Raw genomic sequence first — 14,597 nt, forward strand, 5'->3', positions numbered from 1 at the left:
TCCTGATGCAGATTTACTGGCCTGGGAGTTAGAACCACCAGTCAGTTACAGCTGGTTCTGCCCTGTACACTCTCATGTGGTGCAGTTGTTAAAACAGTGTCTTATATTTGTCTTCCTTTTTGGAAATAGAGATTATGACACCTGTCCTCCCTTGTCAGGGAAAATGAATTTGATGTTTGTTCAAAGAATATTGGAAGAGAAGTATTTTGTGGAAACACACGGTTGACCAATTTTATCATGGTAGTAAATCTGCCCTTGAATTATTATTTCCCTTTAAACTTCCTTTGAGCTAAAATCAATTCCTAAATTTGTCCTCACTTATGTTTATTTTATGTAGGATTTTACTTGATAATTTTCATTTTATTACTTTTCGCCATAGGCCTTAGATTTTTTTTTTTTTTTTTTTTTTTTTTAGATATAGCAAAGGGAAACATTAGGTATGTTTTAAAAGTTTGAGAAGTAATAATATAGGAAGAGGAGAAGCATTATGGCTAAAGAACACTACTCCAGAGAACACCCAACATTTAAGGGGCAGCTGGGAGAAAACTTCACATGCAACAGAAAAGATGAGACAGGCGGACCCCCAACCACTGCTCCACCAGGGAAGCCCAGGCCTTAGATTTTTCATGGTGGAATTACTGTGGTTCCCTGGGGCGTTTCTGTGCCAAGTGTCAGCTTCAGGTCAGAAAAGGCTGCTGCTGTATGGGGGTGCTCAGCTGGCCATTCTCAGTCACACAGAGGCCTGAGCTCCAGGAAACAGCTCTCAGTTGCCACAGGAGGATTTGGTTAGGTTTTAGGAAAATACGCTAAAACATATTAATGGATAACCTGGTGAGCATTTGAGCTCTTGTTCTTTAGGAAATATTTTAAAGTAAATGTTTTTTACATTCAAAAACTTTTATTTTTTATATTCAGAAAGTTTGAAAAATAGAAAAGAAAGAAAAACTCCAAATTTCATCCCCCGCAAACACAGCTACCGTTAGTATTATGTGTATTTCCTTTTTCTAATTTTTTTCCTTCTGTGTTTATATTACATACATAGGTTTAGATTGTACAATGAAGCACACTGTTGAAATAAATTGAGGTCATGTGATGGCCACTTTTCTAAGTTGCTAGGTAGTTTTCATAGCGACCATCCTTAATGGCTGCAGATGATCCATAAAGATGGATTTCAGTTTTTTGCCATTATTAAATGCTTCATTGACCATATCAAGAGTATAGCTTTTTACACATTTTACATTATTCCTAGAAGATGAGTTACCAGGTCAAAAGTTATGAACATGTGTGTAGCTCTTTACAATTCACCAAAATGCCTTCTAAAAGCATGATAACTTACACCATCAGTGGCAAAGTTAAACACAAAGGTCCCGTGTAGTTTTTATTTTTTTAATTTTTTTTTCAGTGTTCTTAAAGTCTTTTATTCTATGCACATATTTTTACAAAATAGGGTAATACTATATAACATGGCTTTTCTCTAAATATCATCTAACAAACGCTTTTCAAAACCAATAGAAATTTGTCATTATTTGTAAGGAATGTTCCTTTGTGTGAGATGTGCGCTAATCAAACTCCTACTGTTGGAAATTTAGGTTGTTCCCAGTGTTTTGTTTGTTTGTTTGTTTTGTTTTTTTACATCTTTATTGGAGTATAATTGCTTTACAATGGTGTGTTAGTTTCTGCTTTATAACAAAGTGAATCAGTTATACATATACATATGTTCCCATATCTCTTCCCTCTTGCGTCTCCCTCCCTCCCTCCCACCCTCCCTATCCCACCCCTCCAGGCGGTCACAATCCCTTGTAGTTTTTAGTCAGCATTTCTTTGATTATAAGTATGGTTGAACATGTTTTCATATTTCTTTACTAATTTTACATTCTTTTTGTGAATTCTGATGTCTTTTAAAAGGTTCAGTCAGATATTTTCTACCCTTTGAGGGTTAAAGATCTCACCCACTAAACATTCATGTTCCTGTCCTGCCCGATTTTCTTTCTGTGTAGATTTTGTCCATCATGCTGTACTCCTCAAAAAAGGAGATCAGCACTTTGGCTGAGCATGGAGAGCTGGAGCTGGATGAGCAAGGGGACCAAGAGGAAGAGGTGGAACGGTCAGTCAGCAGCCCGGGTGAGCCAGAGCAGAAGAAGCTGGACCCTCTCGAAAGCCTGGATGAGCCCACCAGGATATGTTTCTTGGTACGTTCTTGGGTCACGATGTGGACTGAGGAAGGGACTCTAAGGAAAGGATTCTCTTTGGCTTGGGCTGTGTTTTAGCCTCCGTGTGAAAATGCTTCAGACTGATGTCCTGAGAATGCACTTCCTGAAGACTCAGTCGGTATTGTGCAGAATTCGTCCAGAGGGATGGAAAAGCCCTATTACAACAGTAGTTCTTAATGTTTGGGGGGTCATGGACCCAAAAGCTTTAGATCGTTTCTCCCATAAACTATACTTGCAAATAACTTTTGTAAAATTTTGCATGTAATTTCAGGCCTGTCCATAAATCCCCAGGTGACAGTCTGTCTTCACAGTTTCTCAGACACACTCCTACTTTCCCTGGATAATCCACTCTTCCTCACAATGATGTGAAAATGGGCAAGGGCTTGGACTTCAAAGGGTCTAACTGTGTGAAGAGTAAACAGAGAGTATGGGGTGGATATAAGAAAAGCAAGTACAGTTTTTAAAAACATCAAAAGAAAGTCCAGTACTTAGACTTATGTGCCACTTAACAAACTTGAGTGCAAGGCAGCTGCTACAGAGAAGCTAGCAATGAATACAATTTGGTGGGGAATTATTGACTATTAACAGTACGTTTGTTTGCATGACTTTTTTTTTTGGTGTTTCTATGTTTTATATCTTCCTTTGAATTTATAACAGTAATGCAGATTTTATAGTCCATGTTTTAGGGCTTATAAACTTTTTTTTTTTTTTTTTTTTTTTGCGGTACACGGGCCTCTCACTGCTGTGGCCTCTCCCGTTGCGGAGCACAGGCTCCGGACGCACAGGCTCAGTGGCCATGGCTCGCGGGCCCAGCCGCTCCGCGGCATGTGGGACCCTCCTGGACCGGGGCAGGAACCCGTGTCCCCTGCATCGGCAGGCGGACTCTCAACCACTGCGCCACCAGGGAAGCCCAGGGCTTATAGCCTTACATACATGAAGTGCCCATGTGATGTTCTTAAATTATAACTTGTGGTAACTTTAGGAAATAATTGTTTTATCACTTTTGAGGTCAGATCATCAATAATGTGTTAAAGCAGTTTAAATTGTCTCTCTTCTACTTCCTCCTTGTGGCCTTCAGATGGCTCACGACGCCCTCAATGCCCCTCTGCACATTCTCCGGGCCATATACGAACTGCAGATGAAGAGGACTGACTCTTTCTTCCTGGAGGTTCAGAAGAGGTAAGGGACATTTAGATGCAGCCACAGTGTAGTGAGTGAGGCAACAAGTAAGGGCGGGACTCTGTTTACCTCCTGCCAACTAGATCTGGATAAAAACTCCTGATGGGCCAAAGAGCAGTTGGTTTTCAGTTCTTCATAAAGCGACATGAAAGCTGGCTGTGCCACACCGCATGGCTCATCTTTGAGTTGTGTTGTGTGCTTCTCCTTTAGGAAGAGCTTTATCTTCGCAGTCTGCCTCTTAGAGTAAACTCGTTGTGGGGGCAGAGTTTTGACACAGACGCCAAGGTTTCTCTCCCACGTCAGCCCAGGGAGCAAACGGTGCAGAGCAGGACCTTGTGGTACATTCTGGTCAAAAGTGTCCTTTCGTTTGTTTGTTTTTTCACTTCTGTACATTATTTTCGTGTTTTTTCTTCAAGGATTACTACAAAATTAACAATACACCCTTGCTCTTGGCCAGGAAGTTCAGAGCTAGTTCCCGGGCCCAGCTCTTAAATTTGTGGAGAACTTTATGTTTCTGCAACTAATCTCCTCCTCCACCCCCCACAGCCTAGTTTTGGCTTCCTGTTCTGATTTATATCCAATTCCAATTGAATTTTATTTCATATTTCTATTTTCCCATATGTATTTCTTATCTACTGCCTCAAATCCTTTGTGAGATGAGGCAGGGTTGCATCAGTTAGGACACAGAAGTATCATGGTCAAGGAAGATGGAATTTGTTTTCCCTCTCATGGTGCAGTCCAGAGGTAGGCAGCAGCCTAGGGTGGGTGGGTGGTCTGCTTCACAAGGGACCCCGCACCCCCAAGGGTGCTGTCCTCATCTGTGTCGTCAGAGCTGGCTCCCCGACACCAGCTCTTTGTTCCAGCCCAGGGGAAAGGGGGAAGGTGGGGAAAGGAGCTCATCCTTAACCCAGTTGTTTGCGGGCAGGCTGCGGAAATGGCACACGTTACCTCACTGGCCTCCCGTTGGCGTGACCCTAGTTGCATTGCTGCTAGGAGGACTGGGAACTGTGTCTCCAGCTGGGTGATTGTGTATCTTGCTAAAACTTCAGGGAACTTTGTTTCTAAATGAAAGGAAGAATGGATCCTAAGGGGTGGCCTGCATCTCTGCTTTGGGCACATGGGCATGCGTGCACGTTTGTGTGCCCGTTTGTGTGCACGAATAGATGAACACTGTGAATCTAGTGTGCGAAATATGGAACGTAATTGCGAAATAACAGGAAAATAACTCGGATCGGCATTTCTGCAAGTTTCACTGCAGGTTAAACTCTTGCCTTTCTGTAACAAGGGTGCCCAACTTTGTGTTCCTTCCTTCTCTTCAGGTTTGACGGGGATGAGCTCACCACTGATGAAAGGATACGGACCCTGGCTCAGAGATGGCAGCCCAGCAGGAGTCTGAGACTGGACGAGCAGAGCGCCAAAGCTGTGGATACAGACATGATTATATTACCATGCTTGGTATGTTGCCCCACCTGGGAAGCAAGGTGTCTGCCCTGCCCCCACCCCAGTTGTGAGAAGGCCAGGCCTCTGTGACGGTGGTCTTTGGGTTGCAGTCCCGGCCCGCACGCTGTGACCAGGCCACCATGGAGTCAAACCCCGTGACCCAGAAGCTGATCTCCAGCACGGAGAGTGAACTGCAGCAGAGCTATGCCAAGCAGCGGCGCAGCAAGAGCGCCGCCCTCCTGCACAAAGAGCTCAACTGCAAGAGCAAGAGGGCTGTGCGCGACTACCTCTTCCGCGTGAATGAGGCCACAGCAGTCCTGTACGCCCGCCACGTGCTCGCATCCTTGCTCGCTGAGTGGCCAGGGCACGTGCCGGTGAGCGAGGACATCCTGGAGCTGAGTGGCCCTGCCCACATGACCTACATTCTGGATATGTTCATGCAGCTGGAAGAAAAGCACCAGTGGGAGAAGGTAATCAGGCAGCCGGGCTGGGCGCTCACCCCACTTGCTCCTCCTCTGTGTCCCTCCCAGCCCCCCGCTGGGGGGTTTGAATAGGCTTCCTCTAGGGAGTGCCTTCCTGGAGTGACGTTACCTGTGTGGCTGTACAGCCCCTCTGACAGGTGTGAACGCAGCGAAGGCAGGGTCAGGTCGCTGTTAAACTCTCCCAAGTACTGGCCTGGAGCCGAGCTCATGGCCTAGGCAGACTTGGTGCTCAGAGAGTGATGTAACGATCCACGAAACCTACCCTTGCAGTTTTCCTTTTCTGTTTTCAGACTTATGAGTCTAACTCTCCTTGATAGCCTGTCTCTTCTCATGTTCCCTAGGGTCTCACACAGTGTGAAGTCTGCGAGACAGGGTTAATTATGATCCTGACAGCCTGTTCCCGTAATACAGGAAGCCTTCCAGGAAGGTTTATGTCCTCTGTTTTAAACCATGGTTTCTAGAATGTCTACCTCAGGTCAGACACTCTGCCAGCACTTACACCTGTGTTACCTTGTGACCCAGGGAGTTTTATTGGTGAAGAAATCAAGCCCGGGAGGTTTGTCCAAGGCTCCCAGCTTGTGGGTGGCAGACATGGGGTCTTACCAGCGTCTGTGCATTCTCTCAAGTCCGGTGCTCTAATTTTTTTTTCTTTGGCCACACCTTGCGGCATGTGGGATCTTAATTCCCTGACTAGGGATCAGACCCGTGCCCCCCACAGTGGAAGCACGGAGTCCTAACCACTGGACCGCCAGGGAAGTCTCCAGTGCTCTAATTTTAAGTTTCACCTTGACAAGTGGTGATCATCTTTTGTTTCGTTTTTAAATCACATCTTTGACTTGGTCTTTTGAAGTAGTGCCGGGTTACCAAACTTCCACGGGGCTGGAAGCACCTCTTCCACTCCCGCCACATAGCAGAGCTCAGGAGCCCTGGGCACAGTCTCTAGCTGGACTACAAAGTTTTGTCACCGTCTCCCCATGTTTCCTGCCTGTGTCCCACCAGATACTGCAGAAGGTGCTCCAGGGCTGCCGAGAGAGCATGCTAGGCACCATGGCCCTGGCTGCCTGCCAGTTCATGGAGGAGCCAGGAATGGAGGTGCAAGTGAGGGAGTCGAAACACCCGTATAACAACAACACCAACTTTGAGGTACGATCCAGAGTCGGCCAGACTCGCCCAGCCTCCGGGTGCGCAGCTGGCAGGACCTGCAAGGGTTGCTGAGTAGCATGAATTTCATCAACTCCCACTGTGGCTCTTTCTGCCTGGACAGACATGGCCTAGAAAGTGCTCCCGTGGTCTCAGCAGCAGTCTGCCTCCCTGAAGCCAGTCCCGGGAATCTATACAAACAAGTCGTTTCTTCTCCTGACCTTGTTTTAATAGAAAGCAAGGGGCCACCCGGCCCTGGAGGAGAGATTCCTCTTCCTGCAGCAAGCTCCTGAGAGTGAGGCCTTGGTGTCTCTGGCAGAGACTTCGAGTGTGGGTCTGGGTTCAGCCCTCACTCTGTCCATCTCCTGATGACCTGGCCACACCTTGGAGTCTCCCACCCCTTTGTTTAATTACCCAGAACCGAAAAGCCTCATCTCTTCCATCCTTAACTCTGTACATGGACAGAGAGATGTAGGAGTTTGGATGAGGCAGGAGGGGGGCAGCCTCAGTTATCCTCATTGAGTTAATGCTGCTTGCATTTCTTCATCTCTTTTCAAAATGTTGGAGCTGTCGTTTTGAGTAGGTGACGGCCTGTGGCCACAGTGGTGGGCAATAGAGAAACTAATCCAGGATATGGTTGTTGCCAGCTGAGGTTTCGTTTTGCAGACGTATAGACCTCCTCACTCTCTACCTTCTAAGCCTCTTTTCTTCCCCGGCTCCTAGGCTCTGTCCCCACTCCCCCAGCCCCACATAGACACACCTAGTGAGCTAGCGAGTTCTACCTCAGAGCCCTCAGAGTGATCACCTTACCTTCTCCGCTGCCCTGACTCCTCCCCTTCCCTGGGTCCCTCCCTCTGCTCCTCTCTGATCCCCCACTGCTGGCCTGCCCCGGCCCTGGCCTTGCTGCACACCAGCTGTCACAGTGATCCTGGTACAGCACAAACCTAACCTAGGCTTTCTCCTGCTTACAACCTTTCCAGGGCTCCCCCTGCTGTCCAGACAAGTCTCAACGCTTCATCTTAGCACACAAACCCTTCTGCATCTGTCCCTGCCAGCCTCTCCAGGGTCACATCACCCCTGTCCCCATCTCCCAAGCATATGTGCACACGAAGCTCACCCTGTACCTCAGACACATCAAGCTCCTGTTATTCCCTGAACATTTCAGGCTTTCCAGTCAGTGCTCTTTCCTTTGCCTGGAATGTACCCCCCAGGTGCTCATCTCTCTCAGCTGCCTCCTGCCATTCCTTCCTCCTGGACAGGCTGCTCCTATGCCCCCAGTCTCCACAGCAACCCAAACATCCCTTCACTGGGACTCTTTTCTGCCCTTGCCTCCCCTCCCCTCCCCCCACTCCTTCAAGCCGTGCCCCAGGCTGCACAGTGTGCTTCCTGCCGTGTTTGCAGCCATGTGCGTGCTCCCCAACCCAGCTGGGCCGAGAGCTCCTGGAAGGCAGGGGCTGTGACTCACCCCTTCTTACGTGCCCAGTTTTAACTGCAGGATTGGCACAAGGAAGCCTTCAGTCACTGTCCAGTGGCCAGCGATGACAGGAATGTCCTTGTTTCCCCTCCTAGGATAAAGTTCACATTCCTGGTGCAATCTACCTCTCAATCAAATTTGATCCTCAGTGCAATACAGAGGAAGGCTGTGACGAGCTAGCCATGTCCAGCAGCAGTGACTTTAAGCAGGATCGACACAACTTCAGTGGGTCTCAACAGAAATGGAAAGATTTTGAGCTTCCAGGTAGTAAATAAATACTGAGTTGTACAGACTCTTAACGTTAAGTACCTAGAAGGGAAATTGTTGAAGGATTTAAAACTGTGTTGAATCTGTCTCACTGGAAAGCACTCACTTGCCTTTCCCTGTTGCTGCAGTGTCCTGACTTGTTTTCTGATTCTTGTGTGCCCCAGGAGATACTCTGTATTACCGCTTCACCTCTGACATGAGCAACACCGAGTGGGGCTACAAATTCACTGTGACGGCTGGGCACCTGGGGCGATTCCAGACAGGTGTGTGCTCTGGTCTTTCTGTTTGCATGATCTCCCAGCCCGGGACACTCTGGGGGTCGGTGCCATTATGTCACTGATCTTTGTTAAAATCAAAGCAGGTACTTTTCTCTGAGACTTCAACGAATATGTCCACAAGGCCCACGCACGTCCCTTGTGAATGTGCTGGAGTTGGCAGGTTGTAACTTCTAAAGAGCCATCTGTCAAGACCTAGGAAAGATGCTTGTTCTCTTAGAATTTGCCAGGGCATTCTGCGAAAAGGAAGAACTGAAAGTGTTCCTATGTTGCTTTTACATAAGGCATTATTTCAGGTGAAATGTAAATGATCACAGTGGTTTCCTCCTATTCATTAAAACTTGAGCAGTTTATATTTTTCAAATGTCTCTGTGTTGTGGGGGTTGCCAGGATTCGAGATTTTGAAGCAGATGCTGTCAGAGGAAAGAGTTGTGCCGCACCTCCCATTGGCCAAAATTTGGGAATGGCTGGTGGGCGTGGCCTGTCGCCAGACTGGTCATCAGCGGTTAAAAGCCATCCACCTACTCCTGAGGATCGTGCTCTGCTGCACCCACAGGTAAGCTGCCTTCTGGATACGAGTCCCTTGCTGGGTATTTGTATTGTGAATATCTCCCCCCACTTCGGGGCTTGCCGTTCACTCTGTTAGTGGTGTCTTTGATGAGAAGTTGCTAATTTTAATGTCTTCCAGTTCATCACTCATTTCCTTTATGATAGAGCTTTCATTGTCCTATTTAGGAAATTTTTGCCTCATTTGACCTTGGGGTCATGAAGATAAAGCTTAATTATTTTTTTCTTCCATATTTAGGTCTACAATCCACATGGAATGAATTTTAGTGCATGATTTGAAGGGTAGGGTCAAACTTTGCTTTTTCTCACATGGATCTCCACTTAACTCAAAAGCCCACCTTTCCCCTCACCACACTCCAGTGCCATCTTTGTCACAGAGAAGGTGTCCTTATACACATGGATCCATCCGTGGTTGCTTTTGTTCCATTGGTCTTTTTGGTTATCTTTGTGCCAGTGCCACACTTAGATATTGTAGCTTTATAGCAAATTTACGTTATCTGGCAGCATAAATGCTTCAGCTGGTTCTTCATCTTCAAGATTGTCTTGGCTGTTTTTACCCTACCTGTCCATGTAAATTTTAGAATTAGTTTATTTCCTTCCCCCCCCCCAGCTTTATTGAGGTGTAATTGACAAATAAAATTGTAATGTATTTAAAGTATAGAAGGTATAGAAGGTAATGATTTGATACGTAATACATTATACATTGTGAAAGGATTCCCACAATCGAGTTAACTAACATATCCATCACCTCATATGTTTACCTTTTTTTACCTTTTTTTGTGGTATGTGACAACACTTAAATTTCACCCTCTTGCTGAAATTTGCTTTTCAGCAAATTTCTGTTATGTGTTATAGTATTGTACACTATTATCAACTATAGTCACCATGTTGTATAATAGATCTTCAGACCTTATTCATCTTGTAACTGAAAGTTTATACCCTTTTACCAGCCTTTCCCCATTTCCCCCACTTCCCAGCCACTGGCAACTACCATTCTAACTCCCCGTTTCTATAGGATTGACTTTTTTTTGGATTCCACATAAAAGTGATACCATGCAGTATTTGTCTTTCTTTATCTAGCTTATTTCACTTAGCATAATGCCCTCCAGGTTCATCTGTGTTGTCGGAAATGGCAGGATTTCCTTTTTTCTCATAACTGAATAATATTTCATTGTGTATATATACACCACATTTTCTTTATCCATTCGTCCATTGACAGGCATTATTTCCAGACATTGGCTATTAGGAATAATACTGCAATGAACATAGGAGTACTGATAATCTCTTTGAGATAATGATTTCATTTCTTTTGGATATACCCAGAGGTGGGATCGCTGGATCATTTGGTAGTTCTAGCTTTAATTTCTTGAGGAACCTCCATACTGTTGTGCATAGTTTACGTTCCCACCAACAGTGCACAAGGGTTCTCTCTTTTCTCGACATCCTTGCCAGCATTTGTTTTCTCTTATCTTTTTGATGAAAGCCATCCTAACACAGGTGAGGTGATATCTTATTGTGGTTTTGATTTGCGTTTCCCTGATGATTAGTGATAATTTAACACCTTTTTATGTACCTGTTGGCCATTTGTATGCCTTCTTTGGACAGATGTCTCTTTAGGTCCTTTGCCTATTTCTTTTCTTTTTTCTTTTTTTTTTTTTTGCGGTACGCGGGCCTCTCACTGTTGTGGCCTCTCCCGTTGCGGAGCACAGGCTCCGGATGCGCAGGCTCAGCAGCCATGGCTCACGGGCCCAGCCGCTCCGCGGCATGTGGGATCTTCCCGGACCGGGGCACGAACCCGTGTCCCCTGCATCGGCAGGTGGACTCTCAACCACTGCGCCACCAGGGAAGCCCTGATAACATCTTTGATATGTTTATTTACTATTGTTTTTAATATGGTCACACAATACTACATATAGAGTTTTTAAATGTTTACATTTTATGTTGCATATCTTGCTCTTTTCCACTTGTTTATCTTGAGATTTTTTTCCGCTGTCACTGGAAGTTTTTAACAACCATTTTTAAAGATGTGCAGTTGATTTACGTGAATGTGCTTGAGGATATCCTTTTCCCTGGAGTCCTGGTTTGAAGTTGAGATGCTGCCCCTTTTTTTATTTGCCACTGGTGAATATTTTGGGCTGTTTTGGGGGGTGTGAGGTGACTGGAACTGTCTTGTCCTGCCTTTACTGGATGGGGGTCGGGGAGTGTTGGAGCTGCAGTGCCCAGCAGCTACCCTCTTGTCTGTCCGACGTCTGATGGGCGTGATCCCAGCAAACCATACCCCTCTCCCACAGCGACCTCTGTGACCTCATGCTGTTGAAGCCCCTGTGGCAGCTCTTCACCCAAATGGAGTACAGCCTGTTTGAGGACGTGACACAGCCTGGCATCCTGCTGCCCCTGCATCGCGCCCTTACCGAGCTCTTCTTTGTCACTGAGAACCGCGCCCAGGTGAGGGCCTGTCCTGCCTCCCCACCAGGTTCCGGGCCACTGCTTCGTCTGCTGCCTGGGGCCAGCGCTGGGCCTCAGGTCACAGCCCTCTGAGAGCCCAGGGTGTCGTGGGGGCTTGGCAAACCCGCACAGGGAGACAGGCGTGGCCTGGGGCCCGGGGTTCCCCTCTCTCCCGCCCCAGGGAGCCAGGCCCTCCCTGAGATTGCTTGTTTGCTCAGGCCTGATGCCAAAGGGGGAAGGAAACTGCCCTGGATCGACCCTTCACAGCAGTGAGTTTGGGAAAATAAACCAACAGGTTCTTTCTTTTTCCTCTTTTCCCTCCCCTCAGCACAATAGACTCATTGACTGTGAGAGATGAAAGGGCCTTTCAGAACTCTTTAGCTTAAGCCCTCGTTTTATAGTGAGGAGACTGCGGTGAGTCAGGACACCTGGTTCCCCACCATCCTGCTCCTTCCATGGCTCCCAAGGAAAGCAGGCAGTGAGATGTCCGCCAGAGTGGGCAGCAGTGTCCCACCCGAGTCTTCTGGGGCCGTGGGTCGTGGGTCGTGGGTCGTGGGTGGGTGTCCGCTAGCAGGTGGCCTCTGACAGCTGCCCTCTGCTCTTTCCGCAGGAGCTCGGCCTGCTGCAGGATTACCTGCTGGCCTTAACCACCGACGACCACCTTCTGCGCTGCGCGGCGCAGGTACACCCTCCCCGGGCGGCCGAACTTCCCCCGGCACCCGTGCAGACTCCACCCCGGCTTTACACGGAGCTCTGTTCCGAATCAGCCACTTCCTACTGGTGTCACAGAGAGCAGCGGAGCCCCATTTATCAGTGTCGTTCGTATTAAACTGTGGGGTCAGTAGACACTAGCAAGAACTTGTGGCTTTTAAACCAGAACAACCAGTGCCTTAAATTTATGGTTTGGCTGATCCCTGAAGTTTCCATAGAGGATTTCAGATATTTTTGGTTGTAACTTTCTTCCCTGGTAGGAGAACTCCTCTCTGACAGCTGTTGGGTCTCAGGGCCCCTTTATGCTTTTAAATTACTGAGGATCCCCAAAAGCTTTTGTTTATGTGCGTTATATATATTGATATATACTGTTAGAAATTAAATTAGATTTTAAATTTAGAAATTAAGTTAGAAATTAAATGCTAAACACTTATCAATTTGTTTTTTAAAATAATCTCATTCTATTTAATACTACAGTTGTGAAAAACAACAGTATTTTTCAAAACAAAATAATTTTTGAGAAGGGTAGCGTTGTGTTCCATTTTTGCAGATCTCTTTAATGTCTTCCTTAACAGAAGACAGCTGGATTCGCAGATCTGTTTCTGCTTTCAGTTGTTCTATTATCACACAGCAGCCTCTGGAAAACTCCACTGTATATACTCGTGAGAGTATGAAAGTGAAAAAAGAGAAATAATGTCTTGGTATTATTATGAAAATTGTTTCCACGACATGGAGCCCCTGAAAGGGTCTGGGGAACCCGCAGGCTCCAGACTACATTTTGAGAACCTTAGGCTCACAGACTCCTTGAACATCGTAGAGTGTGTGGTCTGCGTCCACAGTGGACAGATGGGGACACGGAGGCTCAGAGAAGGGAAAGATTTGCCCGCAGTCTCACTTGAGGGGGCATCCAGCTGGGACTCCTGGCCAGAGCCCTGCACTCTGTTCCTGGCAAGTTTTCTCAGTGAACCTACGGTCCTCCTGCAAAAAAGGGTCAGAGTGCCTGCTTAGAAGCGGGCTTCCCCTGTCCACTACAGAGGGGTTTGTGTGAATCGTCCTGAGACCAGAAGGCAGAGTGAAAACTCCCTCCCTTCCCGAAGGATGCCTGCCAGCCCTGCCATCACCACCCGTGGTGTCCCAAGGTTTCACACAGTGAAATCTTGACATTTGACCGTTTTGACACCGGAAGCTTTGACACCACATCACATATTGCTGTGGCTCCTCCCTCACCTGCCGCTGTGTCCGGTCTCCTAATCCTCATTCTGACCCTCCCTACAGCCTGTCCACTTTGCTGGACTGGCGCTCTGCCTCTTCTCCCTGCTTCCGCCTCTTCCTTCTCCAGCCCCCGCCCCCGGCTCCTGCTGCCTTGGCTTGGAGACCAGCCTTGGCCTGGCTCCAGGGCGTCTGCCTTCCCAGCATTGCTTCCGGGGGGCGGGGGGTGGGGCACTGGCTGTTTGTTTCTTCCCTTCTGCACTTTTGTGCTGCTGTCCCTATTCCCTAAACAGCTTTCCCAGACCCCCCCGCAGATGTGCCCTCTGAGCCCCCAGAACTGCACCTGCTCCTCTCTCGGGACAGTGATGATTCTGACTACATTTGGAGTTTCCATGTGGACTTTCTTGATAGCTTTGTCTTTCACTCTAGACTGTGGTCCCCCTGGTGAGGGGAACCACATCTGGCTCGCGTCTGCCTCTCCCCTGCCCGCCTCAGGTGCTCAGCTGAGGGTCTTCTGTCAGCAGTTAGTGACCCAGCAGGTGACCGGTTCTTGATATTGGTGATGACTCTTTCTCCCTCCACAGGCTCTGCAGAACATTGCTGCTATCAGCCTGGCCATCAACTACCCAAACAAGGCCACCCGCCTCTGGAATGTTGAGTGTTAGCCCCTGGTATGGTGTGCATGGAACGCTAAGCTGTCCACAAGGATCTTAGAGCAGATGCCTAAACTCATTCGGGAAGATTCCTGTGGCGTCGGTGCCTGGCTCTCCTTGAGCTTCCCCTTCCACCCCAACTAGAATGCCAAGCCGCCATGTCTCCGAGAACTTCCCGTGTCACAGGCCAGGCACCTGCACGTACCATAGCATGTGAGAATAAGCAGACCAGTGCAAAATTATTCAGAAAGGGCAGGCAGCAGGCCCTTGAGAAGGTTGTTCAGAGGCCAGCCTCCTCCAGGGTCTGTCCCTGCAGAAGCCACAGCCCCAAGACCTGGCTGCAGCCGCTCTGGAAAGGGCTCTGTCTCCGTTGAGCTGGAACTGCCTGCACTTGACCTTCAGGGGAAGACAGGGTCTGCCCTGGGCCACCTTTCTCAGTAGGACCTCCAGCAGCAGCCTGGGAGCTCCTCTTTTGCTTCTTGAGACTGGGTCATCCAAACCAAAACCAGTGAGAGCCCCTCGGGGCTGCCACCTGGTCCCCACCA

The 14,597-nt window shown here is 47.8% G+C and overlaps 1 protein-coding gene across 1 annotated transcript in view; it reads left to right on the top strand.

Moving 5' to 3' along the window:
• The window catches only part of ZZEF1 (zinc finger ZZ-type and EF-hand domain containing 1), a 113,575-nt gene extending 99,511 nt beyond the window's left edge, over window positions 1-14,064 (top strand). The window contains exons 46-56 of the mRNA XM_007454251.1: window positions 1,998-2,189; window positions 3,289-3,389; window positions 4,709-4,844; window positions 4,940-5,299; window positions 6,311-6,454; window positions 8,021-8,189; window positions 8,357-8,455; window positions 8,858-9,023; window positions 11,326-11,479; window positions 12,090-12,161; window positions 13,984-14,064. Of these exons, the coding sequence (XP_007454313.1) occupies window positions 1,998-2,189; window positions 3,289-3,389; window positions 4,709-4,844; window positions 4,940-5,299; window positions 6,311-6,454; window positions 8,021-8,189; window positions 8,357-8,455; window positions 8,858-9,023; window positions 11,326-11,479; window positions 12,090-12,161; window positions 13,984-14,064 (1,674 nt within the window). The remainder of the gene's footprint in view (window positions 1-1,997; window positions 2,190-3,288; window positions 3,390-4,708; window positions 4,845-4,939; window positions 5,300-6,310; window positions 6,455-8,020; window positions 8,190-8,356; window positions 8,456-8,857; window positions 9,024-11,325; window positions 11,480-12,089; window positions 12,162-13,983) is intronic.
• The last annotated feature ends 533 nt before the right edge of the window (window positions 14,065-14,597 follow it).

The sequence above is a fragment of the Lipotes vexillifer genome, unplaced genomic scaffold (assembly GCF_000442215.2).
Source record: "Lipotes vexillifer unplaced genomic scaffold, Lipotes_vexillifer_v1.1 scaffold680, whole genome shotgun sequence".
NCBI classification, from domain to species: Eukaryota; Metazoa; Chordata; class Mammalia; order Artiodactyla; family Lipotidae; genus Lipotes; species Lipotes vexillifer.